At 42.2% G+C, this 26,346-nt stretch overlaps 1 protein-coding gene across 2 annotated transcripts in view; it reads right to left on the bottom strand.

The window, feature by feature from the left end:
* The window catches only part of pdhx (pyruvate dehydrogenase complex component X), a 231,935-nt gene extending 213,992 nt beyond the window's left edge, over positions 1-17,943 (bottom strand). The window contains exon 1 of one of the 2 annotated variants that reach the window (XM_073049131.1): positions 17,778-17,943. In XM_073049131.1, coding sequence (XP_072905232.1) covers positions 17,778-17,925 — 148 coding nt within the window. In that variant the 5' untranslated portion in view covers positions 17,926-17,943. Of the gene's footprint in view, positions 1-6,964; positions 7,046-17,777 lie in introns of those variants that run through there. The other variant, XM_073049130.1, reaches the window with a different exon arrangement.
* Between the last annotated feature and the right edge of the window lie 8,403 nt (positions 17,944-26,346).

The raw sequence follows: 26,346 nt of genomic DNA, 5'->3' as shown, positions 1-26,346 counted from the left end.
AACCAAGGACCCTACGGAAAATCCTGGCATCTCTGGACAATGTTTCTCACCATCTGCATGCTACCTTGGCTGAACAGAGGAGCACTTTCAGTAAAAGACTGAGACAACTGCACTGCTCCAAGGAGCACTATATAAGACCATTCTTACCCTCAACCATTAGGCTCTATGTGAGTCAACCTATAACCAGGAAATTAATGACCCCGTCCTGTTAGGTTGTTGAGTTTAACTTAATTTTTATTCTTTCTTACTTTTCTTCTAATATTTGTGCACTTGTAATATCACTGCGATACTGTAATTCCCTTTGGGATCAATAAAGTATCTACCTATATACAGTCGGCCCTCCTTATCCACAAATTCCACATGCGCGAATTCAACCAACCGCGAATCACGATAACCCAGAAGTGCTCTTCCAGCACTTGTTGATCGAGCATGTACAGACTTTTCTTTCTTGTCATTATTCCCTAAACAATGCAGTATAACAACTATTTTACATAGCATTTACATTGTATTAGGTATTATAAGTAATCTAGAGATGATTTAAAGTATGCGGGAGGATGTGTGTGGGTTATCGTGGATCGGGAACGAAAAAAATCGGAAGTTCTTATAACCCCTGGGTCGCCTCAGGCATCGCTCAAACTCGTTCTAGTCTAGGGGGAGCAGCCTTAGGCCCCGCCAAACTGGGTAATCAGATGGTGTGGATGCTATGTGATGTCCCCGCCTCGCCCAAAAACAGACAGTACACCTTATGCGATTAAATGAGTACAATTTATAAAGATTACTATAACTAAGCGATTACTAACGATACAGTATATATGAAGAAGAAAAAAAAAGGCGCCAAACTTATCAAAGTCCAAACCACTTCGTGCACAACCGTTGGAGCTCAATTACTGAAGTATTTTGGCATTCGATCCCCTCCGACTCCTCGACCCGCCTCCTGGGACCCCCACGGTGGTCGACCAGACGCTCCACTGTCTCTGTCTCCTCTCATCACCGAAAACCTTGGGCCGGGGACCCCCGCTCGGGGTCCGTTCTGTCGCCCAGCTTCCAGCATCCCATCCTCTCTCTCTCACTCCATCGCGCCGACTCCCCAAAATCCCCGCCAACAATCAGTTTACAGTCCCAAACAAGCTTCCAGCACTTATCATAACAAAGACGCTAGCATTCCTACTATTAACACAGGCGCCAGCATTCCTACTTTTAACAAAACAAAGACGCCATTTTGATTACATACACAGTAACAAAGAAAAAGAAGAAACCCCCCGTTACACTCTCTTACTAATTAAGTTGGAACAGGTACATCCGGTATTACTTAGCGTCAGTTAGTCAAATGTTTGTCTTAGTAAATAGTATATACTTTACCTTTCTATGCATATAAAACACTTAAGAACATATGCTTCAGCGCCCGGCTTGAGAACGGAAGTTCCCGTGTTCAATCCAGTGACAGACCATTCCCGAGAGCGCTCTCCACCGTGCCGGGTTGATGTGGAGGATCAAAAACCTAAAACCTAATAATTAAACCGCTGCGTTGCTTAGTAATAATTGTAGCTTTCATCGGGGCAGAGCCTTTCTCACTTTATCCTTTTAAATTGTTCCGATCATTGACCAATGTAGCCTAACATTGTTCCAATGACTGATGGCGTTTCACCTCTTTCCAATCTCTTTATTATTTCCACGTTATTTTCAATCGTGATCGTGATTATTTTCATGAACAGAAACACCGTGGATTCAGAGCTCTTCTAAAAAAAAAATTTTTAATTGAATTTTCAAATGGTTACAGAAGGAAAAAAAAATTATCGACCCTTCCCCCCCCCCAACAGAAAGAAAGAAAGAAAGAAAGCCTGGATAACGAAAGATCCCCACATGCTCCATGGAGTTCATAATAGCTTTAGTATATATATTTATTTCTTTCCCCAAATAACCAATAATTTTATCTTTGGAGCACCTATATATTTAATCCTATCTTTTGTAAGGGCGCCAAATTTTCAGAAATATTTCGTATTTATCTCTTAAATTATAAGTAATTTTTTCAAATGGAATGCAGCTAAAAGCTATATCTATTTTCATTTTCTTAATATATGTTAAAATTCTTTTTCTTTTCACTGGTCCATTAAGCCCATTAACATTAAAACTTTAAAAATTCAGTAAATTAGTCATTATTTTTAAACAGGGTTACTCCAGTCTATAGTAATACCTAACTTTTCAACTTTCGTAGTACCTTGGGGAATCTTTTTAAAATTCTCCGTGTTGCCATGTGTCTCCCCCCCCGATTGTCTAGGCAAAGAAAGAAAGATTAAAGAAAAATAGATTATAAAGAAAAAAAATAACAAAATACCCCCCTACTAATGTTGTGAATAAAGAAAAAACACAACATTACCCCCCTCCGTTGTGCGGGTCATGGCAATCGCCATGATTACACACGTGAATCCCGTAGCTATCGATCCGAAGTTCCCCCAGCTCCCTCGTAACATAAAAAAAGTATATATAAGAAAAAATATCTCTACTCTCAATTAATATTACTCGTTTTTACCTTTCTCCCTCTGTATCATATAATTAAGAATATATTTAAATATTCTTCTGTCCTTAAACATCCATCAACTCCATTCACTGTCCCTGTCTTCATCTTTAATCCGTTTCACTTTTAAATCTTTGGCTGTGGTTAGCGAATATTTGGGAGTTCTTGTGCAAATTCTTCCACATCCCGATAATCATCCAAAAAAATTATCAGGGTTGCCGGGTGGCGCAATATAAATTTATAACCCTTTTCCCATAAAACTTTTTTCGCTGGGTTAAATTCCTTCTTTCTCTTCAAAAGGTCATAACTTATATCAGGATAGAAAAGAACTGTTTTCCCTTCTATCATCAATGGCCCGTTTCTCTTTCTGGCACGTTGGGTAGCCACCTTCAGGATCTTTTCTTTATCTTGATATCTTAAGCATTTTATCAAGATTGATTGTGGGTTTTGATCAACTTGAGGTCTTGACCTTAAGGCTCTGTGAGCCCTTTCAATTTCAATGAACTGGGTTCCTTCTTCCATTTCCAAAATTTCCGGAATCCATTTTTGAAAAAAATTTATTGGATCCTCTCCCTCTATACCTTCTTTAAGTCCAACAATCTTAATATTATTTTGTCTGTTAAAATTTTCAAGTACATCCACTTTTTCCAACAACCGTTTTCTTTCTGATGTCCAGGCAGAAATATTATCTTTCATTTTATTCACTCTATCAATGGTGTCTCCTGTTATTTCTTCCAAGTTTTTAATTTTCTTCTCCATTTTGTCCTGTCTTTTCATCATTTTATCAAACGTAATCTTCATATTTTTAATATATTTTTTATTACTTTTAATTCATGCATTATTTGCACCAAAGATTTATTTATGTCTCCAGTATCACCTCCAACCTCTTCCTGTTGCTCTTCTTTGTCTCTTCATCTTCGTCTGATTTATCCAGAGAATCTGATTCCACCTCATATTCACTTTCACTTTCAGTTCCGATCATAGCTGGGATTTGTAGTTTGGGTTGCTCGTGTTTGCGCATGCCCCTTCCTTCACGCATGCGCAATTCCTGTTGTTCTTTTTTTTTGGAAACGGTTGATGTTGCCGCAGTTTCCTGTTCTGTATCGCCGGAGGTAAAATACACTTGAGCCCGAGGCTCTTACATGGCGGCCGGCCTTGATTCTTTTCCAACTTGTGTTGTCTTCAAAGTAGTAGTTTTCTTCTGCTTCTGTTTAGGAGACATATCTTAAGACAATCCTGAGTAGATTACAAGTAATTTTTAAAAAGTATTTACTAACTTTTCTTCACTTAAACATTATTTTACTGGTTTTTTACAGGAGAGCTGGATTTCCTCGTCTCGATCCTACGTCATCACGTGACATCCCCCGGATTCAGAGCTCTGACGCCAGGTCATAATGTCCACCGCACTGAGACAGGTTAAATAAGGTCTGGGGTTCCGCTGAGTCCTAAGATCCACCGAATTGAGACAGGTTGAATAAGGGACTTGAGCATCCGCGAATCTTAGTATCCACGAGGGGTCCCAGAACCAATTCCTCGCGGATAAGGAGGGCCGACTGTATCCATGAAACCGCCTAACGGGGCCAGTGGCTTAATTGGGCCAAAATGTTCTGGTGCCACTATCTCCCAATTAACCAGAATCAACTGTGTGCGCACACAAGTGCATGTGAATATATATGTATGTATGTATATTTATACAGATGTATGTATACATCAAAATGATTGTCTAAACCTTCAAATTCTTTGTAGTTCCAAACTTATTGAAATTGTGAAATTGTTTCATTTTCACTCCCGTCAGTTTCTGGCATCTACAAACCTGAATGCTTGAACCCACAGTGAGCAAAACAATACTGAATTATCTTACTGCTTTCTTGCCAAATATCAGTGACAAAAATCTCCGTTTTTGAATGCAAACACAAGTGACTGCCGCTATTTAAAAATTATTCACTCTAAGCATGGCGTAGTAATTAAAGGCCAGACATGTGAACTCAACTGATGCTAATTGGAAACTGCTCGCCAACAGTCTCCTGTCCCAATTAAGTGGCATAGTGTCCCAAATAAATAAAGGGAATCCCAGTAATTTTGTCAATTAGTTTTTGATCCTTAAGAATCGTCACAAATAAGCATCTGCCCCAATTAACTACCCAGTATCCACTCTGCGCACGCACACACGTACATACACACACGCACACATTTTTGGAGAGAATGGGCAGAGTGGCAGATGGAATGTAGTATAGAGAAGTGTATGGTCATGCATTTTGATAGAAGGAGGAAAAGCTAGACTATTTTCAAACTGGGGAGAAAATACAAAAATCAGAGGTGGAAAGGGATTTGGGAGACCTCACAAAAGGTTGTTTTGCAGGTGCAGCAGGCTATCAAGAAGGCAAATGGATTGTTAGCCTTCAATGCATCTGTACAGGTCACACCTGGAGTACTGTGTGCAGTTCTGGTCTTCTTACTTGAGGAAGGATATACTGGCTTTGGAAGTGGTGCAGAGGATGTTCACCAGGTTGATTCCACAGATGAGGGGGGTTAGACTATGAGGAGAAATTGAGTCAGCTGTGACTGTACTCACTGGAATTCAGAAGAACAAGAGGGGATTTTATAGCAACATATACAATTATGAAAGGTATAGATAAGATAGAGCAGGAAAGTTGTTTCCACTGGTAGCTGAGACTGATTTAAGATAGAGATGAGGAGGAACTCCTTTTCTCAGAGAGTGGCGAATCTGTGAAATTCTCTGCCCAATAAAGCAGTGTAGGCTACCTCAGTAAATATATTTAAGGTTGGATAAATTTTTCTATAGTAGGGGAATTAAGGGTTATGGAGAAAAGACAGGTAGGTGGAGATGAGTTCATGACCAGATCAGCCATGGTCTTACTGAATGGCAGTGCAAGCTTATTGGGGCAGATGGTCTACTGCTGCTCCTATTTCTTATGTTCTTAATGGACATGACAATCAGGACCTTTGGTAATTTCTTTCTCCCTTCTTTGAATTTAGGTCTCAAAGATTAATTTAAAGGCATTTACAGAAAATTAGCCTCTAAATGTTTGCATTCACACTATTAACCAGTAAGATAATGCAAGGTTCCAAGAATAACCAATGATATACTTTTAACATCAGCAATAAAATGCAATCATGTCCATAACGGGGGTGGGGGGGGGGGGTGAGAATATTTATTGAATTGTATCTACTGGATGTGTATACAGTGATGCTAGAAAGTCGAATTTTCTCTATTTATGCATAAATATGACCTAAAATGTGATCAGATCTTCACTTAAGTCCTGAAACTAGATAGAGAACCCAATTAAATAAATAATATGATAAACATTATACTTCATTCATTTACTGAGAAAAGTTATCCAATATTACATGTATTTGTTGCAAAAACAGTGTGAACCTCTGCAGTAATGCTTTCTACAAAAGCTATTTGGAGTCAGGTGTTCCAATCAATGAGATGAGACTGGAGGTGTGGGTTGTAGAGCTGCCCTACCATATAAAAAAGACACACAAAGCCTGATTTCTAGCAGAGCCAGTCATTCATTCAGAAGCATGAATAGCAGCGATGCTTCCCACCAGATGAACTCAACGCCTTCTATGCCCACTTTGAAAGGGAGAATATAACTACAGCTATGGAGATCCCTGCTGCACCCGGTGACCCTGTGATCTGTGTCTCGGAAGCCAATGTTAAACTGTCTTTAAAGAGGGTGAATACTCGTAAGGTGGAAGGTCCCAATGGAGTACTTGGCAAAGCTCTGAAAACTTGTGCCAACCAACTGGCAGGAGTATTCAAGGACATTTTCAACCTCTCACTGCTATGGGTGGAAATTCCCACTTGCTTCAAAAAGGCAACAATTATATCAGTGCCCATGAAGAATAATGTGAGCTGCCTTAATATCTATCACCCAGAAGCACTCACATCTACATTGATGAAATGCTTTGAGAGGTTGGTCATGACTGGACTGAACTCCTGCCTCAGCAAGGACTTGGACCCATTGCAATTTGCCGATCACCACAACAGGTCAACAGAAAACGCAACAGCAATGGCTCTACACATGGCCTTAGGCCACCTGGACAACACATGTCAGGATGCTGTTCATCGACTATAGCTCACATTTAACACCATCATTCCCACAATCCTGATTGAGAAGTTACAGAACGTGGGCCTCTGTATCTCCTCCTCGCTGACGATCAACACTGGTGCACCTCAGGGGTGTATGCATAGCCCACTGCTCTACTCTCTCTATACCCATGACTGTAGCTAGGCATAGTTGTATAAATTTGCTGATGATACAACCATTGTTGGTTGAATCTCAGATTAAGACGAGAGGGCGTACAAGAGTGAGATACGCCAACTAGTGGAGTGGTGTCACAGTAGCAACCTTGCACTCAATGTAAGTATGATAAAAGAGCTGATTGTGGACTTCAGGAAGAATAAGATGAAGGAAAACATACCAGTCCTCATAGAGGGATCAGAAGTGGAGGAAGTGTGCAGTTTTAAGTTTCTGGGTGTCAAGGTTTCTGAGGACCTAACCAGGTCCCAACATATCGATGCAGCTATAAAGAAGGCAAGACAGCAATGATACTTCATTAGGAATTTGAAGAGATTTGTGTGTCAACAAAGATACTCAAAAACTTCTATGGATGTACCATGAAGAGCATTCTGACAGGCTGCATCACTGTCTGGTATGGGGGGGGGGGAAAGAGGGCTACTGCACAGGGTTGTAAATTTAGTCAGCTCCATCTTGGGTACTAGCCTACAAAGTACCCACAACGTCTTCAGGGAGCGGTGTCTCAGCAAGGCAGTGTCCATTATTAAGGACCCCCAGTACCCAGGGCATGCCCTTATCTCACTGTTACCATCAGGTAGGAGTTACTGAAGCCTGAAGGCACACACTCAGCGATTCAGAAACAGCTCCTTCCCCTCTGCCCTCCGATTCCTAAATGGACATTGAACCTGTGGACACTACCTCAATTTTTTAAATATATATTTCTGTTTTTGTACAATTTTTAATCTATTCAATATATGTATACTGTAATTGATTTACTTATTTTTTTGTCTATATTATGTATTGAATTGGACTGCCACTGTTAAGTTAAAAAATTTCACGACACATGCCAATGATAATAAACCTGATTCTGAACCTCAAGATCTGTTTATGTGCACCATGCTTTAATCAAAACAACTTTCAGAGGACCTTAAGAGAATTACTGTAGAGATGCAAGAAGCAGAAAAAAGCTGCAAAAGCATTACTAAAGATCTGAGAGTTCATCAGTCCACAGTAAGAGAAAATGTCCTGGACTTAATCCTATAGAAATGTTCTGAAAACCCACTGACATCTCAGAGTTTAAAGAGTTTTGTAAGGGGTAATGCCTAAAATTCCTCTAAGATGATGTGCAGGACTGATCAACAATTACTGGAAATGTTTGGTTAAAGTTATTGCTGTACAAAGGGGTCACACCAGTTACTAAAAACAAAGCTTCACATTCTTTTTCCAACAAATACATGTAATACAGTCGGCCCTCCTTATCCACGGGGGATTGTTTTCGGGGACCCTCCCCACCGCTGATACCAAAAAACGCAGATGTTCAAGTCCCTTATATAAAATGGCATAGTATTTGCATATAACCTATGCACATCCTCCCGTATACTTTAAATAATCTCTATATTATTTATAATACCTAATACGATGTAAATGCTATGTAAATAGTTGTTATACTGTATTGTTTAGGGAATAATGACAAGAAAAAAAAGTCTGAACAGTTGACCCTCCTTATCCATGGGGGGGATTGGTGCCGAGACCCCCCGCGGATACCAAAAAACGCGGATGCTCACGTCCCTTATTTAACCACTCTCAGTGTGGTGGACATTAGGACCCAGCGGAGCTCTGAATCCGCAGTGTTTCTGTTCACAAAAATAATCATGATCACGATTGAAAATAAAGTGGAAGTAATAAAGCAATCGGAAAGAGGTGAAACACCATCAGTCATTGGAAAAGCATTAGGCTACAGTCCGTCAACGATCGGAACAATTTTAATAGATAATGTGAAAGGCCCTGCCCCGATGAAAGCTACAATTATTACTAAGCAACGCAGTGGTTTGATATTTGAAATACATACATTTCTTAAGTGTTTTATATGCATAGAAAGGTAAAATATATACTACCGTAGATTCCAGATTATAAGCCGCTACTTTTTTCCCACGCTTTGAACAGCTTTGAACACTGCGGCCTTTACTACGGTGCGGCTAATGCATGGTTTTTTTTCATGCCGCCAAAAACATTTTGCCTCGTAACAGTAGACCAATAAAATTGATGAGTAGTTCACAGAGGTCCAATGAAATTGTACGATAAATCAAGCGCACTTTCACAATTAAATTATTGTAAATCAGTCATTTGTACTCACCCTCATCAACATGGAAAACACTCGAAGAAAAGCATTGTGCTGCCTTTATGGCAGTTATTTAGTTTATAATATTTTTGCTTAGTAATTCATTTGTTAGTATTTTCTAGTTAAAGTTAGAAGTGTTTTAAGTATATTTGTTTTCTGTACTACATCCCGGAATGCTATGACGTCACATCCAGTTTCGCCGTGTCTTGTGGGAAAATACCGGTTTGCGATAAACAGAAAGGAGGGGGCGAGCGCATTAGACCCGAGCGAAAACGCTGCTTTTAAGTTAAAGGCGATCAATAACTTTTCCTGGTAGGCTGCAGTATATATTTTTTTACCAGTCGTTAGGAGATATTGGAATGTTGTTCGTGCACTGTTCAGTAAAAAAGTATACGCAACGTAATTTGTGAGTTACCGATACGTATGTATATTTAAAAGTAACCGTGTTATAGGCACGGTTCGAAAAAAAGCATTTGCAATATGTATTTGTTTATGTTACCATACGGATTTAATTAAAAGTTAAAAAATCCTCACGTGTAATATCTTTCTGTGTAAATATCTCACATTACAATGTGGGACACCTGCGGCTTAAAATCCGGTGCGGCTTGTACAAGTACAAAATTGATTTTCTTTCTAAAATTAGAGCCTGCGGCTTTTAATCAGGTGCGCTCTGTAGTCCGGAATCTACGGTATATACTAAGACAAACGTTTGACTAACTGACGCTAAATAATACCAGATGTACCTGTTCTGACTTCAAATCCGTTTTAAAGACGGACTCAGGAATGGAACTCCTTCATAACCCGGGGACTGCCTGTACTTTAAAATCAACTTTAGATTACTTATAATACCTAATACAATGTAAATGTTATGTAAATAGTTGGTATACTGTATTGTTTAGGGAATAATTACAAGAAAAAATAGTCTGTACATGCTCAAACAATGAGTCCTGGAGAGAGAACTTCCGGGTTTTCCAGATCCACAGTTGGTTGAATCCACGCGTGCAGAACCCACGGATAAGGAGGGCCGACTGTACATGTTCAATACAGACGCAACCATTGTAGCTCTTCTGGGAACGCTGATGTCACCTCGGCATCAGCCGATCCCAATTCTCTCGTGATCTTAAGTTCTTGAGGCTGTAGTGCTTTACATAGCTAGCCGCCATCTCTTACTAGCTTTAAACCCCTTCCTCCCACTCACAACACAAATAGCAAACGAACAAGATGCAAGGCGAACAATGTTCAAACAACGAGTAATACTTTTAATCATTTCTAGATTACAGTACTTATAATACCCAATACAATGGAAATGCTATGTAAATAGTTGTTACACTGTATTTAGGGAATAAGGACACTTTGGAGGAGGCTCAATAACACTAAAGTCAGGATCTGTGGAGGTTGAGGGCTGAGGACCACATTGGCAAGCGATATGCCACTTTTCAAAAGAGCTAAGATTTCTACTTTCTCGGCGAGAGATAGCACTTTACACTTAGCCTTTAAGGAATTGCTTTGACCACTTAATTGCTTTTTAGGAGCCATTTTTTCACAGAAACAAAGTAGCGACCGTATGAGGCAATAGGCGAACAATGCTCAAACAACGAGTGCTGGAGAGAGAACTTCTGGGTTTTCCTGATCCGCGGTTGGTTGAATCCGCGCATGCGGAACCCGTGGATAAGGAGGGCCGACTGTAATGCATCATTTTTCTTAATAAATAAATGAACAAGTTTTTTGTGTTACTTATTTAATTGGGTTCTCTTTATCTAGTTTTAGCACTTACGTGATCTGATCACATTCTAGGTAATATTTATGCAGAAAGAGAGAAAATTCTACAGGGTTCACTAACTTTCTAGCACCACTGTATGTCTTAAAAAGAAATCAAATAAGGTCCTAGATAACTCTGATCAGTCCTGACGAAGGGTCTCGGCCCGAAACATTGACCGCTCATTTCCACAGAAGCTGCCCGACCTGCTGAGTTCCTCCAGCGTGTTGTACGTGTTGCTTTGACCACAGCATCTGCAGTGTACTTTGAGTTTATAACTCTGATCTTGTTGTGGTAAAATATTTGTGGGAAGAAAAATGCCTCCCAAGAGTCCTTCAAAACCACTGCAATAACTGAAATGGAATGTAATCTGAAAAAAGATCTTAATTACCTTTCCTATTAATATTTTCTATTCTCTTTTATTCTTCCCTGCCTTGAATGTCACCTGAATGCGTATTCATCATTTTTATTTCTGAAGATTTGCTACCTTTCTCTTTATAGATAACTGGAGATACAGCTGCAAGAGAGTTTGTGAGCCCTTAGCAATTACCTAGTTTTCTGCATTACACATAGATGAAGATCAGACCACATTTTAAATCACAAAAATAGACAGTCTGCCTAAGCTAATAATACACAAGCAATTGTACTTTTCAAGTCTTTACTAAAGAAGATGAAGAAGAAAGCCCTTAACTCCGAGTGGAGTCATCGGGATGCCCTCATGACGGCGTTTTTTTAGCAGGCTGAGGCCGAGTTGCTAGCTCGACGCTCAACCCAGCACGGACGGAAAGTGTGCAAGGGAGCCGGCTGGATTCAAATTCGGGAGCCTTCGCTCCGAAGTCCGGCGCTGATGCCACTACACCACCAGCCAGCCTATGTCTTTATTGAACACACTGTTTAATCATTCACAACCCAGGCTGGATAAAATATGTGAACCCTTATATTTAATAACTGTTAGAACATCTATTAACAGCAATAACCTCCACCAAACATTTCCTGTAGGCGCTGATCAGACTTGCACAACAGCGAGGAGGAGTTTCAGATAATTCCTCCATACAAAACTGTTTCAGTCAGTCCTCTTCAGGTCATGCCACAGCATCTCAAATGGGTTAAGGTCTGGACTCTGATTTGGCCATTCTGAAACACAAATTTTCTTCTTTTTAAACCATTCTATTGTTGATTTATTCTTGTCTTTCAGATTATTGTCTTGTTGCATCATCAAACTTCTATTAAGCTTCAGGTGACGTACCACTACTTGACATTCTCCTGAAAAATGTCTTGATACAGTTTGGAATTCATTGTTCCCTCAATGATTGCAAGCTGTCCAGGCCCTGAGACAGCAAAGCAGCCCCAAACCGTGATGTTCCTTCCACCATGCTTCATAGTTGGGATGAGGTGTTGGTGTGCAGTGCCCTTCTTCCGTCAAACATAGTGTGTGTGTATTTCTGCCAAAAAGTTCAACTTTGTCTCATTTGTCCACAGAACATTCTCCCAGAAGCGTTGTAAAACATCCAGGTGGTGTTTTGCAAATTTGAGACAAGCAGCAGTTTTTTTTTTGAAGAGTAGTGGTTTCCTCCATGGAGTCCTTCCACGAACACCATTCTTGTTCAGTATTTCTCTCATAGTGGACACATGAACAGACTATATCAAGTTCCAGAGATTTCCAGAGGTCTTTTGTTGTTACCCTTGGGTTCTTTTTCACCTCCTTCGGCATTGCATGTTGTGCTCCTGGTGTGATCTTCGCAGGACGCCCACTCCAAGGGAGTAGCAACAGTACTGAATTTCCTCCATTTGTAGACAATTTCTCTTACTGTGGACTGATGAACACTCGAGTCTTTAGAAATGCTTTTGTAGTCTTTTCCAACTTCATGCATCTCTACAATTCCGCTGCTAAGTTCCTCTGAGAGTTGCTTTGATCGAGGCACGGTGCACTGAAACAGATCTTTCTTGAGAGGAGCAGGCTTTATCAGTAAACTGACTTTGTATGTCTTTTTAATAGGGCTGGACACCTCTACACCCCACACCTCCAATCTCAGCTCATTAATTGGAATGCCCAACTTCAAATAGCTTCTGTAGAAGGCATTACCCCAGAGGTTCACATACCTTTTTGATCCTAGACTGTGATTGTTTAAATGGTGTGCTCAGCATTGATGAGAAGAAATACAATTGTTTGTGTGTTATTAGTTTAGGCAGATTGTGTTTGTCTATTATTGTGACTTGGATGAAGATCAGACCACATTTTATGAATAATTAATGGAGAAAAGCAAGTAATTGCAAAGGGTTCACAAACTTTTTCTTGCAACTATACATTGCCCATTTAATTGTCTTTAGCAGTACATTAGAGTGGTACTTCAATTTTTTTTTGTTATCGTATTGCGTCATTTATTTAAAACTAAAGCAATGTTTCTTCCCTTGGGCCAGCAGTATTCCAAGAAACATTCTATGAAGTGGCAATTTTGACCTTAAAATTGCTTTAGGAGAACATAGAGAAACAAAACAACAATCATTGCCCAGTTTGGCAAGCTGTTTGCAGATCTCATGTTCTGTTTCATCATCTTCAGTCTTTCTAATCCATATGAATACAAGTTGATGCAGCACAAATATTTTTTCTCCCACACGTGTAATGGCACGGCACTTGACTAAAACTGTTTATTCTCGTTCTGAATACTTTTAAGTTAAATGCCATAACAATTATAAAGTGCCCCAATAATTTGAAACAGAGAATGATGTAGGGACCCCATTTGGTACATACTGCCTATGCCACCTCTTTGAAAAAGCATTCCAATAGGTCCAAGGTACTGTAACAATATATCCTGCATTCTTGTATTGCTTTTCCCTTATACTGCCTCGATGTACTGATGTGGTATATCAACACACACAAAATGCTGGTGGAACACAGCAGGCCAGGCAGCATCTATAGGGAGAAGCACTGTCGACGTTTCAGGCCAAGACCCTTCGTCAGGACTAACTGAAAGGAAAGATACTAAGAGATTTGAAAGTAGTGGGGGGAGGGGGAAATGCGAAATGATAGGAGAAGACCGGAGGGGGTGGGATGAAGCTAAGAGCTGGAAAGGTGATTGGCGAAAGTGATACAGAGCTGGAGAAGGGAAAGGATCATGGGACAGGAGGCTTCGGGAGAAAGAAAGTGGGAGCACCAGAGGGAGATGGAGAACAGGCAGGGTGATGGGCAGAGAGAGAGAAAAAAAACAAACAACTAAGTATGTCAGGGATGGGGTAAGAAGGGGAGGAGGGGCATTAACGGAAGTTAGAGAAGTCAATGTTCATGCCATCAGGTTGGAGGCTACCCAGCTGGTATATAAGGTGTTGTTCCTCCAACCTGAGTGTGGATTCATCTTGACAGTCGAGGAGGCCATGGATAGACATATCAGAATGGGAATGGGACGTGGAATTAAAATGTGTGGCCACTGGGAGATCCTGCTTTCTCTGGCAGACCGAGCGTAGGTGTTCAGCGAAACGGTCTCCCAGTCTGCGTTGGATCTCACCAATATATAAAAGGCCACACCGGGAGCACCGGACACAGTATACCACACCAGGCGACTCACAGGTGAAGTGTCGCCTCACCTGGAAGGACTGTCTGGGGCCCTGAATGGTGGTGAGGGAGGAAGTGTAAGGGCAGGTGTAGCACTTGTTCCGCTTACAAGGTTAAGTGCCAGGAGGAAGATCGGTGGGAAGGGATGGGGGGGGGGTACGAGTGGACAAGGAAGTCGCATAGGGAGCAATCTCTGCGGAAAGCGGGGGGGGGGGGGGAGGGAAAGATGTGCTTGGTAGTGGGATCCCATTGGAGGTGGCGGAAGTTATGGAGAATTATATGTTGGACCTGGAAGCTGGTGAGGTGATAGGTGAGGACAAAGGGAACCCTATCCCGAGTGGGGTGGCAGGCAGATGAGGTGAGGGCAGATGTGCAGAAAATGGGAGAGATGCGTTTGAGAGCAGAGTTGATGGTGGAAGAAGGGAAGACCCTTTGTTTAAAAAAAGGAAGACATCTCCTTCGTCCTGGAATGAAAAGCCTCATTCTGAGAGCAGATGCGGTGGAGACAGAGGAATTGTGAGAAGGAGGTAGCATTTTTGCAAGAGACAGGGTGGGAAGAGGAATAGTCCAGGTAGCTGTGAGAGTCTGTAGGCTTATAGAAGATATCAGTAGATAAGCCGTCTCCAGAGATGGAGACAGAAAGATCAAGAAAGGGGAGTGAGGTGTCGGAAATGGACCAGGTAAATTTGAGGGCAGGGTGAAAGTTGGAGGCGAAGTTAATGAAGTCGACGAGCTCAGCACGCGTGCAGGAGGCAGCGCCAATGCAGTCGTCGATGTAGTGAAGGAAAAGAGGGGGATGGATACCCGTATAGAGTTGGAACATGGACTGTTCCACAAAGCCAACAAAAAGGCAGGCATAACTGGGACCCATGCAGGTGCCCATGGCTACACCCTTGGTTTGGAGGAAGTGGGAGGAGCCAAAGGAGAAATTATTGCGAGTAAGAACTAATTCCGCTAGACAGGAAACTAATAATAATAGAACTAATAATTTCTCCTTTGGTCCTAACCAATTCCCCTCTACCACCACTCTCCTCCTATCATTTCGCATTTCCCCCTCCCCCCACTACTTTCAAATCTCTTACTATCTCTCCTTTCAGTTAGTCCTGACGAAGGGTCTCGGCCCGAAACGTCGACAGTGCTTCTCCTTATAGATGCTGCCTGGCCTGCTGTGTTCCACCAGCATTTTGTGTGTGTTGCTTGAATTTCCAGCATTTGCAGATTTCCTCATGTTTGCTGGTGAAATTATATGTATAGATGGCATACAAAATTCTTTCAACTGTACCTCAGTACACCTGACAATAAGAAACCACTTATGTGGAAGCTGATTCCGGATAAAGTCACTCAGAGACCATGTAAGTACAAACTCTTTATTCAAAGCCTCTGGGGCACTTCAGTAAGTCGCTCAAACGAGAACAGTCAGTGACTGTTGCTGCTCAGTCCGCCAACTAACTAACAGTTCCCCTTACATAAGGGATATAGTTGCTCAGATACCCCCACACATACGAAGCTGGAGCCAGACTTATCTATGTACTTGACAGTACCGAGAGACAAATTACAGAATCGGTATAATGGCTACATAAACAGAACAGGCTGGAACCATCTTATCTATGTGTATGACTGCACAAAGAAACAAGGATCTTGAAACACTGTCTAACTCCAATAAGAAACATGGCTCAGCATGGCTGAGCACATCTGTTGATCATCAGTGGTTTTTTACAGAAAGACAGGCTGCTATATTTAACTGACCGTGTTAACCCTTTACAAACTTTTATCACTTACTCTGTGCTGCTCTTTCCCCAAGAGCCCACATTTTCATTACAAGCATTTATTCCTTTCTCTTTAGTTTTTAATAAATCCCTTTCCCATCTGCTTACACACTGCAGTACACATCAAAACGACAAGAGACATCCAACAGGTGATGTCTAGTTTGACACTATTTTGCACCATCTACAAAAGGTGATATCTCAGAAACACAACTTCCCTAAACTTGTTATTTTGTTTATTGTGTTGTGCAAATTATGTCTAATTTATGTTTCATTTTCATGTTTGCAATGTTCAGTCCTGCTGTAAGAAAAGCTAATTTACATGGCATTTATATCCTACGTTGTCCCATTACATAGTACCAATAACCTTGAATGGGAATTCTTCTAAACTCCACGGAATGGAGACCTGTTTTATTCAATCTGTCCCCATACAAAAGAGCTTAGAAAAATAGAGGGCTATGCGGTATGGAAATTCTAGCCAATTTATAGAGTAGGTTACGTGCTCAGCACAACATTGTGTGCTGAAGGGCCTGTAATGTGCTGTAGATTTCTATGGTCTATATATCAGGTAGAAGATTCAAAAGCCTTAACAGCCACACATCAAGATTCAACTGCAACTTTTGTCCCATGCCATCAGGTTGATCTTGGTCCATCAACACAACCTCAGTAGTAGGGAAGGCACAACAGTGACTATAATACATGAGCTGCTTAAAGAGAGCTAATCCACCCCAAAATATTGCTGACCATTTACGGATGTGCGATAGAGAGCACACTAACATATGGAATGACAGTGTGATACTCTAACCGCAGCAAATAGATCACAAAGCACTCCAACAAGTGATTAGGATGGTTCAGCACATCACTGAGACTCAACTACTGGAGCTAGATACAATCTACAACTTTCGAGCCCTACGGCATGCTTGTAATATCATTAAAGACCCATCCCATCCCCAATACGCCTGTTCAATCTCCTAACATCGATTAGCAGATATAGAAGCCCATTAGCCAAGATAGTAACACTGGAAAAGCTTCTTTCAGAGAGCCACTGTGCAGCTGAATAATGCTACACCTGGCCTTTGTGTGTCATGGGCTATCGGTCACTTGTTGCATATAAATATGGGATATTTAAAAAATTTAGCCATACCACATGCATTGTAAATATCTGTTTTGCACAGACTGGTATAGCACCGCAATCTCGTTGTCTTGAACAATGAGAATAAAATTATGTTCTATTCTATTAGATTATTAAACCAACCTAAAAATACCTCAGCAAATATGCTGAGGATTCGTCACTGCATTCTCCTGTATAGCAAGTACACCTTTCAAGAAATATATAATTGTAGGATTTTGTAAAAATACACGAGAGTGGTTTTATGTGATTAATAAAAACCACAGCCCTCCACTTCCATTCCCAACTTACCAAAAACAGTCGCCTTACTCTGACGTCATTAAGTCAGACACCGTCTCTTAAAGTGAACACAGCTCAATGACGGTGTTTGTGAATTATGTACAAGTTTCTATTCTATGTATCACCCGTCGCCCATTACATTACCAAAGTGACCACGATGTTCTAGGTCCCCAGACTTCAACAGTCGCCCCCCACCCACAGCACCGCACCCTCAGGGAATATACCTCGCCGCCCCAACTCCTCTGGACAGCCCGTATCAATCCCCGTCAGCCTTGGGGGCACCCATCCTTGCTCTAGCTTGCCCCCGCGGCCCGTCTTTCCCTTATGTTTAAATCGCCGCCCTTGGCTGTCCCGCCGTCCCCGGCACCCTCCATTTGCCTACAGCGCAGGCTGCCATTACTCACCCAGCAGCCGGTGGCTGGTCCCCAGGTGCCTGTAGTGGCCGAAGCGCACGGCGGCCCCGGCGACTCTTGCCAGGTTCCGAAGCGACAGGGATCCGCCAAGGACACGCAGGGGTCCGAGGAAGGAGGCCGCCATGCTGGAGAGAACCATAGTAACCGGGCGGACTGCGCAGGCGCACTCAGGTCAGAGGCGAGGAACTGGGTGAGGAGTGAGTCGATGGAGCGAGTGAGGCTCTTCCCCCCCTCCGTAATTACTTAGTCTGAGAGGAATATAGCCTCCATTCACGAGCTGGGATAAAGGAGGTGCCGTAGGTTACGGAAAAGGTGGTATATCTGTGAAATTCGTTTCAACAGACTTCTGTGGAGGCCAAGTCATTGGGTATATTTAACATAAAAAAAACCTACAGCATAATACAGGTCCTTCGGCTCATAATGCTGTGCCGAACATGTACTTTCTTTAGGTTACCCATAGCCCTCTGTTTTTTCTCAGCTCCATGTAACTATCCAAGAGACTCTTAAAATACCCTATCATTTCTGCCGCCGCTGGCAGCCCATTCCACGCACTCACCACTCCCTGCGTAAAAATCTTACCTCTCTCATCTCCTCTGTACCTACTTCAAAGCACCTTAAAACTGTGTCCTCTTGTGATAGCCATTTCAACCCTGGGAAAAAGCAGCTGACTATCCACACGATCAATACCTCTCATTATCTTATACACCTCTATTAGGTCACCTCTCATCCTCTGTCACTCCAAGGAAAAAAGGCTGAGTTCACTTAACCTATTCTCACAAGGCATGCTCTCCAATCTTGGCAACACCCTTGTAAATCTCCTGTGCACCTTTTCTATGGTTTCCACATCCTTCCTGTAGTGAGGTGACCAGAACTAAGGACGGTACTTCAAAGTGGGGTCTGACCAGGGTCCTATACAGCTGCAACATTACCTCTTGGCTCTTAAACTCAATCCCAGGGTTGATGAAGGCCAATGTACCGTATGCCTTCTTAACCACAGAGTCAACCTGCACAGCTGCTTTGAGCGTCCTATGGACTCGGACCCCAAGATCCCTCTGATTCTCCACACTGCCAAGAGTCTTACCATCAAAACTACATTCTCCCATCATACTTGACCTACCAAAATGAACCACCTCACACTTCTCTGGGTTGAACTCCATCTGCCACTTCTCAGCCCAGTTTTGCATCCTATCAATGTTCCGCTGTAACCTCTGACAGCCATCCACACTATCCACAACACCCCCAACCTTTGTGTCATCAGCAAATTTACCAACCCATCCCTCCACTTAAGGCAGATGATGATAGATCCTTGATTAGTCAGAGCATGAAGGGATACAGGGAGAAAGCAGGAGATTTGGGCTGAGAGGGAAAATAGGTCAGCCATAATTAAATGGCAGAACAGACTTGATGGGCTGAGTAGCCTGATACTGCTCCTTTGTCTTATGGTCTTGGGGAATTCTTTTATTAATCATACATGCACTGTGATACAATGATAAGCTTTGATTTCCACACCACCCAGACATACAATTCCATACATAAGTATGCCAAGAGGGTATAAAATGACAAAAAAAGCATATAGAAAATCGCACTGCAGATACAGAAAAATTACAGTGCAGGTACACAAATAAAGTGCAAGGGCCACAGCCAGGTAGATGTAAAGTCAAGAGTTCATCTTTATGGTACAAGAGGTTTGCTCCAGAGACTTAGAACAGCATTATAGAACCTGTCCTTGAACCTGGTGAAAGGTGCCCTCAAATTTCAAAGTAAATTTATTATCAAAGTACATGCACATCACCATACATTTTCTTACCATGTTGTTACCATACACCATGAGATTAATTTGCTTGCAGGCATTCACAGTAGAACAAATACAACACAATGAAAAACTACACAAACAAAAACTAAGAAAAAAATCAATGTGTACAAGAAGATAAACTGCGTAAATAAATAAAATTGAGAACATGAGTTGTAGAGTCCTTGAAAGTGAGAACATAGTTTATGGAAGCAGATTAGTATTGAGTAAAGCTATCCATGGTGGTTCAGGAGCCTGATGGTTGAAGGATGATAACTGTTCCTGAACCTGATGGTGTGGGACCTCAGACGCCTGTGCCTCTTTCTTGATGGCAGCAGCAAGTAGAGAGCATGGCCTAGATGGTGGGGGTCCTTGTTAATAGATGCTGCTTTCTTGTGCCAGTGTTCCTTGTAGAGTTCCTTAATGTTGTCATGGTGGGGAGAGGTGGTAATGGGGATAAGCTCCCAATGTTTTGTGCTTCAAATAGCCTCTGACAACTCCTGGCCTTCATGTGTGGCTTAGCTACTAAATCCGGTGGAACTGTTTCTACTGACATGAGAAGGGTCATAGGCAGGTTACTGGCACCTTAAAACCTTTGAGCAGATGTCAGCCATGGTTGATAGCTCATTTATGAGAAGGAAAATTCTGATCTCAAACCTCTGCTGCCTTGTGGCTATAGCCCCTCATAGGGAAGGCTTCAGGAGGAAACCCTGAGGAAAAATCAAAGATGGAGTCAGAAGGCAGTCCTACGTTCTGTTCAATGCTGACTGGCTACTCCAGCCAAAATGTATCAGTTTCTGCCGTTTCTTTAGATTCATCAGCCGCGTGGAGAGGGGAGAGCCTGCTGCATGAGCAACAGCTTGCTCTCCATATTGTACTGCCCTTGTTTCAGTATCAGTGAGACAGCCAAGATGCAATATCCATGGTCAACCCCAACTAATGGAGGGCCCCAGCTCCTTGTAGATGGTAGGATGCCTGTGATGGACTGTGCTGTATCCTCTGCTTGTAGGCTTTTCCATTCCTGGGCATTGATGTTGTCATACCAGGCTGTGCTGCAAACAGGATGCTCTCCACTGTTCTTCTAAGAAAGTAGAGGCACTGCTGTACCTTCCTTGAAATGCACCACATTTTCTGCCCAGTGGGAGGGTAGACGAGAGAAGAAATGGGGTGGGGGGGGGGGGTCATTGATTATAATAGCTGCTTTCTCAAAAAGCAGTGGGAAGTGTAGACGAGTCAAAGATGGGTTTATTGTCATACGTACCGATGCATGGTGCAATGAGAGACATTCTCATGGCCTACCTCAACAACTTCTCCTTTGCCTCCTTCCACTTTTTCCAGACGATGGGTAGCATGGGCCTCAGCAATGCCTACCTTTTAATTGGCTACATAGAACTTGCTACGTTCCAAGCCTTCCCAGGTAATGCTCCCCAACTCTTCTTCTGCTACATTTGTGACTGCATTTGTGTTGCTTCATGCACTCATGCTGAGCTTGTCAATTTCATCAACTTTGCCTCCAACTTCCATCCTGCTCCTGAATTCTCTTGACCCATTTCTAACACCTCCCTCACCTTTCTCGATCTCTCTGTCTCCAGCTCTGGAGACAAACTGTCAAGCAACATCTTTTATAAACCTATTGATTCCCATGGCTATCTTGGGATCAAATATTCAAAAAGGAAGTCCAGGATCCAGCAGGGTGAAGGCCAAGGGCTCTAATCTTCTTGTCGAGCCTAAAGGGAATTATGGTGTTGAATGCAGAATTGTAGTCCAAGAACAGCATTCTCACATAAGCATCCTTCTCCAGATATGTAAGGATGGTATGTAGACCTGTGGCCATTGCATTATCTGTCAATCAGTTGTGTTGGTAGGCAAATTGTAGGGGGTTCAGTGTGGGTGGCATTGCTGCAGATGTAGTCTTTGACCAGCCTCTCAAAGCATTTGCTTATTATTGAGGTGAGTGCGACAGGACGCCAGTCATTCAGACATGTTACCTTGGAAACTGGACTTGCCTCAATCGCAGGACTCTGCAGATAGTGGTGCGGACAGCCTAGCACATCTGTAGATGTGAACTTCCCACTATTCAGGACATTGATAAAGACGGTGTGTGAAAAGGGCCCAAAGGATCATTGGGGACCCGAGTCACCCCAACCACAAACTGTTCCAGCTGTTACCATCTGGGAAATGGTATTGCAACAAAAAAGCCAGGACCAACAGGCTTCTTCCACCGGGCCATCAGACTGATAAACTCATGCTGACACAACTGTATTTTTATGTTATATTAACTATCCTGTTGTACATACTATTTATTATAAATTACTATAAATTGCACATTGCACATTTAGACGGAGACATAACGTAAAGATTTTTACTCCTCATACATGAAGGATATAAGTAATAAAGTCAATTCAATTCCTATGGTTTACTACCCTCCATGTGGAAAAAAGTCTTCTCACTTTCAGCCTGATTAACTGGCTCTTATTTTGAGATTGATCCTAGACACCCCAGCTAGGGGAGAACATCATTCCTGTATCTACCTTTGCGGGCACATAAGAATTTTGTATGTTTCATTATATTTTAAAAAAGTTAGAAAAATGATGGTGGCCAATCCAAGCATGTTTTAATTCCATTTAGTCATAGCTTCAGCACAGAAACAAGCCCTTTGATCCACCCTGACCATTGGGCATCCAATTTACACCAATTTTAAACTTATTCTATTTGTTATTCTCCCTACTCTCACATCGAATCCCCTACTCTCCCAGGATCTATCACTCAGCTGTACAGTCCAGGCTAGTTGCAGTGGCTATTTTACCTATTAGTCATGTTACGAACCCCGTAACTGGGTCACTTACCAGCAAAGATAGAGACGTCCATTGAAGTCTGATGATACTATTTTTAACAGTATTTATTAGTAAAAATACACAAAAATCATATCAATGCAAATATACAGATAATATACGTCGTCAATACTAAATCTAAAAGTGCGGGTATAATAATAATCAATAAGAAATAAGCTCTATCGTTGTCTAGGGGATAATGTATTGTCCGATGGAAATATATAGTTTGTTCAGTTCATACAGGCTGCAGCCGTTGGGGACCGCTGTGTTGCAATTGTTGGAGAGAGAGAGAGAGAGATTAGGAGAAAAAAACTTGCCGGCTTTCCTTTATGATTTCGATCCGTCAGGTGTCTCGTTGTCATGGCCGTTCAAGTGTGACCTCTCTTTTAGCTAAACCGTTCTTCCGTGGTGAGCTCGCCACCCCGACAAGGGAGGACGCACACGAGCCCCCACCGGCTTTCGCTATAAAACGCTGTCACAGGATTTCTAGCGTTTCTCCTGGTGCGTCTCAAGGGGTGTTCCCCCAGACCCCTCTTTTATCCTTACTCACGGGGTCTCAGATGTCAATCAGGTTGGGATGATGCAATCCCTCAACCAGACCACTCTAGTTGTCCCCTGAGGGGTTTCAATGAATAGTACAGTACTCAATACACAATTCCGTCTCCAAGAGACAATAGCAGTAGTCAGTGGTTCCGTTCCGCTGATGTCAGGACACATTCCACCTGGTTGTGTATTCCGTGTGTGTCTCTCTCATTTCCTGGGTCTCAGACCTGAAGTAATAGTGATCTTGCGATTCTCAAAAAGGAGGGGGCGACTTTGTACCCTTCGGCCCCTCAGAGTTGCTTCACCTTCGTAACACCCCCTTCCTTCTAGGATTTTTGCCACAGGTAAAAATTAATTAATACAAAGTCTTACAGGATTTCAGAATCTAACACAATACAAAAGGGTTTTTTTTTCACTACAGAGTAATACAGTTATACATTCAATTCAGCATCTAACAGTTAGCGATTACATTGTCTTCCTTTAATATCTTAATATCTTGTACCTTAATATTCTTGTAGCATCAGACTCCAATTTAATAACCACCTATTTTTATTCCTTTTCTTCAGCAAAACAAAACTAAAGAGTTGTGATCTTAGCTTACGTGTATATTACAAAAGTTCATGCAAATACTAATCTTTATTTTACTTTCAAACTTAACAGTCAATCTTCCATGGGGTTGTCTTTATTAGTTACATGCTCTGTCGAAATCCCTTAAAGTGGCATCCCGTCAACCCTCGCCCCTTTTCCAGTTAATTCCCACGTGGTTAGCTTGTATACCAGTGTGGAATAGGCTTTTGCATGCTCCTTTCATAGGAGTTATTTTATCAACAATGTTTTCCAAACGTAGCCCATTTGCTGAATTTCCACACAATTCTTTATTTTTAAGCAAGTCGTTAGTTTTATCTTCAGGACCCTTCATTCTATTAGTTTTCAGTTCAATAGCTGCAAGCGATCCCTCTTTGTCCAAACAGCATTTCAAATTCTGCCTCTTCACAGCACACTCTTGAATAACAATAGTGCGTGGGGCACCTTTACATTCCAAATCAACCTGTAATTGATTCGCAGGCACCGTGTTAACAAGCCATTGTCCCTTCAGCCTGGTTACTGCTTCTGACACCATTCCAGACTTTAAATTTTCTTCATTCAATTTAGGAACTACATTTTTCCCTTTCCCGTCAATAATAATATTCACATCACCACCTTTTATCTCCTCACTAACTTTTAACACACCTTCGAACACAAACAACTGGGAATTCTCACTTCCCACTAGTACCAAGGTTAACCCTTTTTTCACTGAACCAAGTCCATCTGACCCACAAGGACTGCATTCCTTTTTAACTGAATCAAATACCTTAGACTTTTCCTGAGTTCCATTACTAGGTTCAGTACCAAGTGCATCCACATCTTGAACACACACAAACGGGACATCTGCCTCTTCCAGGCTTTCAATACCCATTCCTTTTTCAAATTCTAAGTTCCCCTGATCCTCCCAGTTACTCTCTGGGCAACTCCCTTTTGGAGTAAACTCAACCCTGCGGGCTGAAACAACCTCATCTGCCAACCCAGCAGACTCCTTCAAGGTAATGGCATCCTTTTCATCTAGGACTGCCCTCATTTCATTATCGGGAACACCTTTAAAATTTTCAACTTCTTCAAACAGTTCTGTCAAGCCAGACAGATCATCCATGTCCAACCCTGGACCTTCTAACAGCCTTATCTGTTTCTCATTTTTACTCCGTGCCTCTATAAATTTCCCCCTGGCTAAGGGTAGGTCTACCTCCTCTCCCTTACTTCCTTTCACCTCCCTATTCTCCGTTTTTCCACCCTCTAACCCCTCTTGGTACAGGGTCGGTAAAAACGTCTCGGCCAAATCGATACTGGCCGGATTTAAACTGGTCTCTTTCTCAGCTGCCTTTCTCGACATGCTGCGAGTGGTTGCGTATGCGGGATAGATCTTGGAATCTGGGGGCGGGTCCTCAACACTTACAGGCTGGCTCGTCAGCTCCATGGCTGACCAAACCTCACCACCAGCTAAATCGTTACCCAGAAGGAGGTCTACGTCAGTTCTCGGAAATTCTGATCGCACCCCTATTTCAACTGGTCCAGATACCAGATCACAATTTATAATGATCCTATGCAAAGGTACAGCTTCTGCGCCTTTTCCTATGCCTCTCAAAACTACCTCTCCAGTCTCAGGATCAAAATCTAGTACCTTACTGCGAATCAATGACAGCTCAGCTCCAGTGTCTCTCCAGATCCGCACTGGAACTGGTGTGTCTCCCTCTTTCACAGACACGGTTCCTTCTGAAATAAATTTCTCAGGCCCCTCTCGTATTCTGTCTACCTGGGGCTTTCTCGTCGATTTACTGATCACCACAATACATCCTGTAGGGACTGCTGCTTTCCCTTTTCCTGTCTCCTTCCTCGGAGCAAGGCACTTAGATGCAATATGACCCACCTTTCCACAATTAAAACAGGTCAAGCCAGGACCCCTCCTGCTGTCTTGCCTTTCCTCCTCCTTATTTTTACCACTAGCTCCCAGCTGAATCTCTGCCTCAGCTGGCGGGCTTTCTCTACCATTCCCACGGTCTTTCTGGTAACTCTTATTCAAGGAAAACTTTGTCTTGTGGATTAGGGCATATTCATCTGAGAACCTAGCAAATTCGGATATGGACTTATTCGGCTTCTCGTTCAAATACATCCGGATATCATCCGAAACACAACCTTTAAATTCCTCAATCTTCTTCCACCATTTCTGCTGCACACCAGTGATCCAAGAGCACACCCTTCTCTTAGGCAAACTCGGCATACGTCTGATTCCACACTTTCTTTAAATTTCTGAACTTTTGTCTATAGGTCTCAGGTACCAATTCATAGGCCCGAAGAATGGCCTCTTTTACTTTCTCATAATTCTCAGACTTCTCCTCCTCCATAGACAATGCCGCATATGCCCGTTGTGCCTTCCCTTTTAACACACTTTGTAATAACACCACCCACTGATCTCTGGGCCACTTCTGACTCACTGCCACCTTTTCAAAATGCAAGAAATAACTATCAACATCCATCTCCTCGAACGGAGGTACTAACCTAAACTCCCTACTAACATTAAATTTCTCCTCTCGGTCTGGCCCTTGAGCTCTTCGCTCTTGCCTGAACTTCTCCATGTCCAGCTCATGTTGCCTCTGTTTCTACTTCTCTTCATACTCCCTCTCTTTTTCAACTCTTTCCTTCTCCTTTTCAGCTCTTTCCTTCTCCTTTTCAGCTGCTTCCAGCTGTTTTAAGTTAATTTCAGGCTCCAACCTTAATTTTTCCAACTCTAACTGAGCCGTCCCACTAGCTGGTACCTTTTCAGGGAAATTTTCCAATACCTCAGTCAAAAACACATTCTTCACAATAT

The sequence above is a fragment of the Hemitrygon akajei genome, chromosome 6 (genome assembly GCF_048418815.1).
Source record: "Hemitrygon akajei chromosome 6, sHemAka1.3, whole genome shotgun sequence".
Lineage (NCBI taxonomy): Eukaryota > Metazoa > Chordata > Chondrichthyes > Myliobatiformes > Dasyatidae > Hemitrygon > Hemitrygon akajei.
This window is presented reverse-complemented; position numbering and strand designations above follow the sequence as displayed.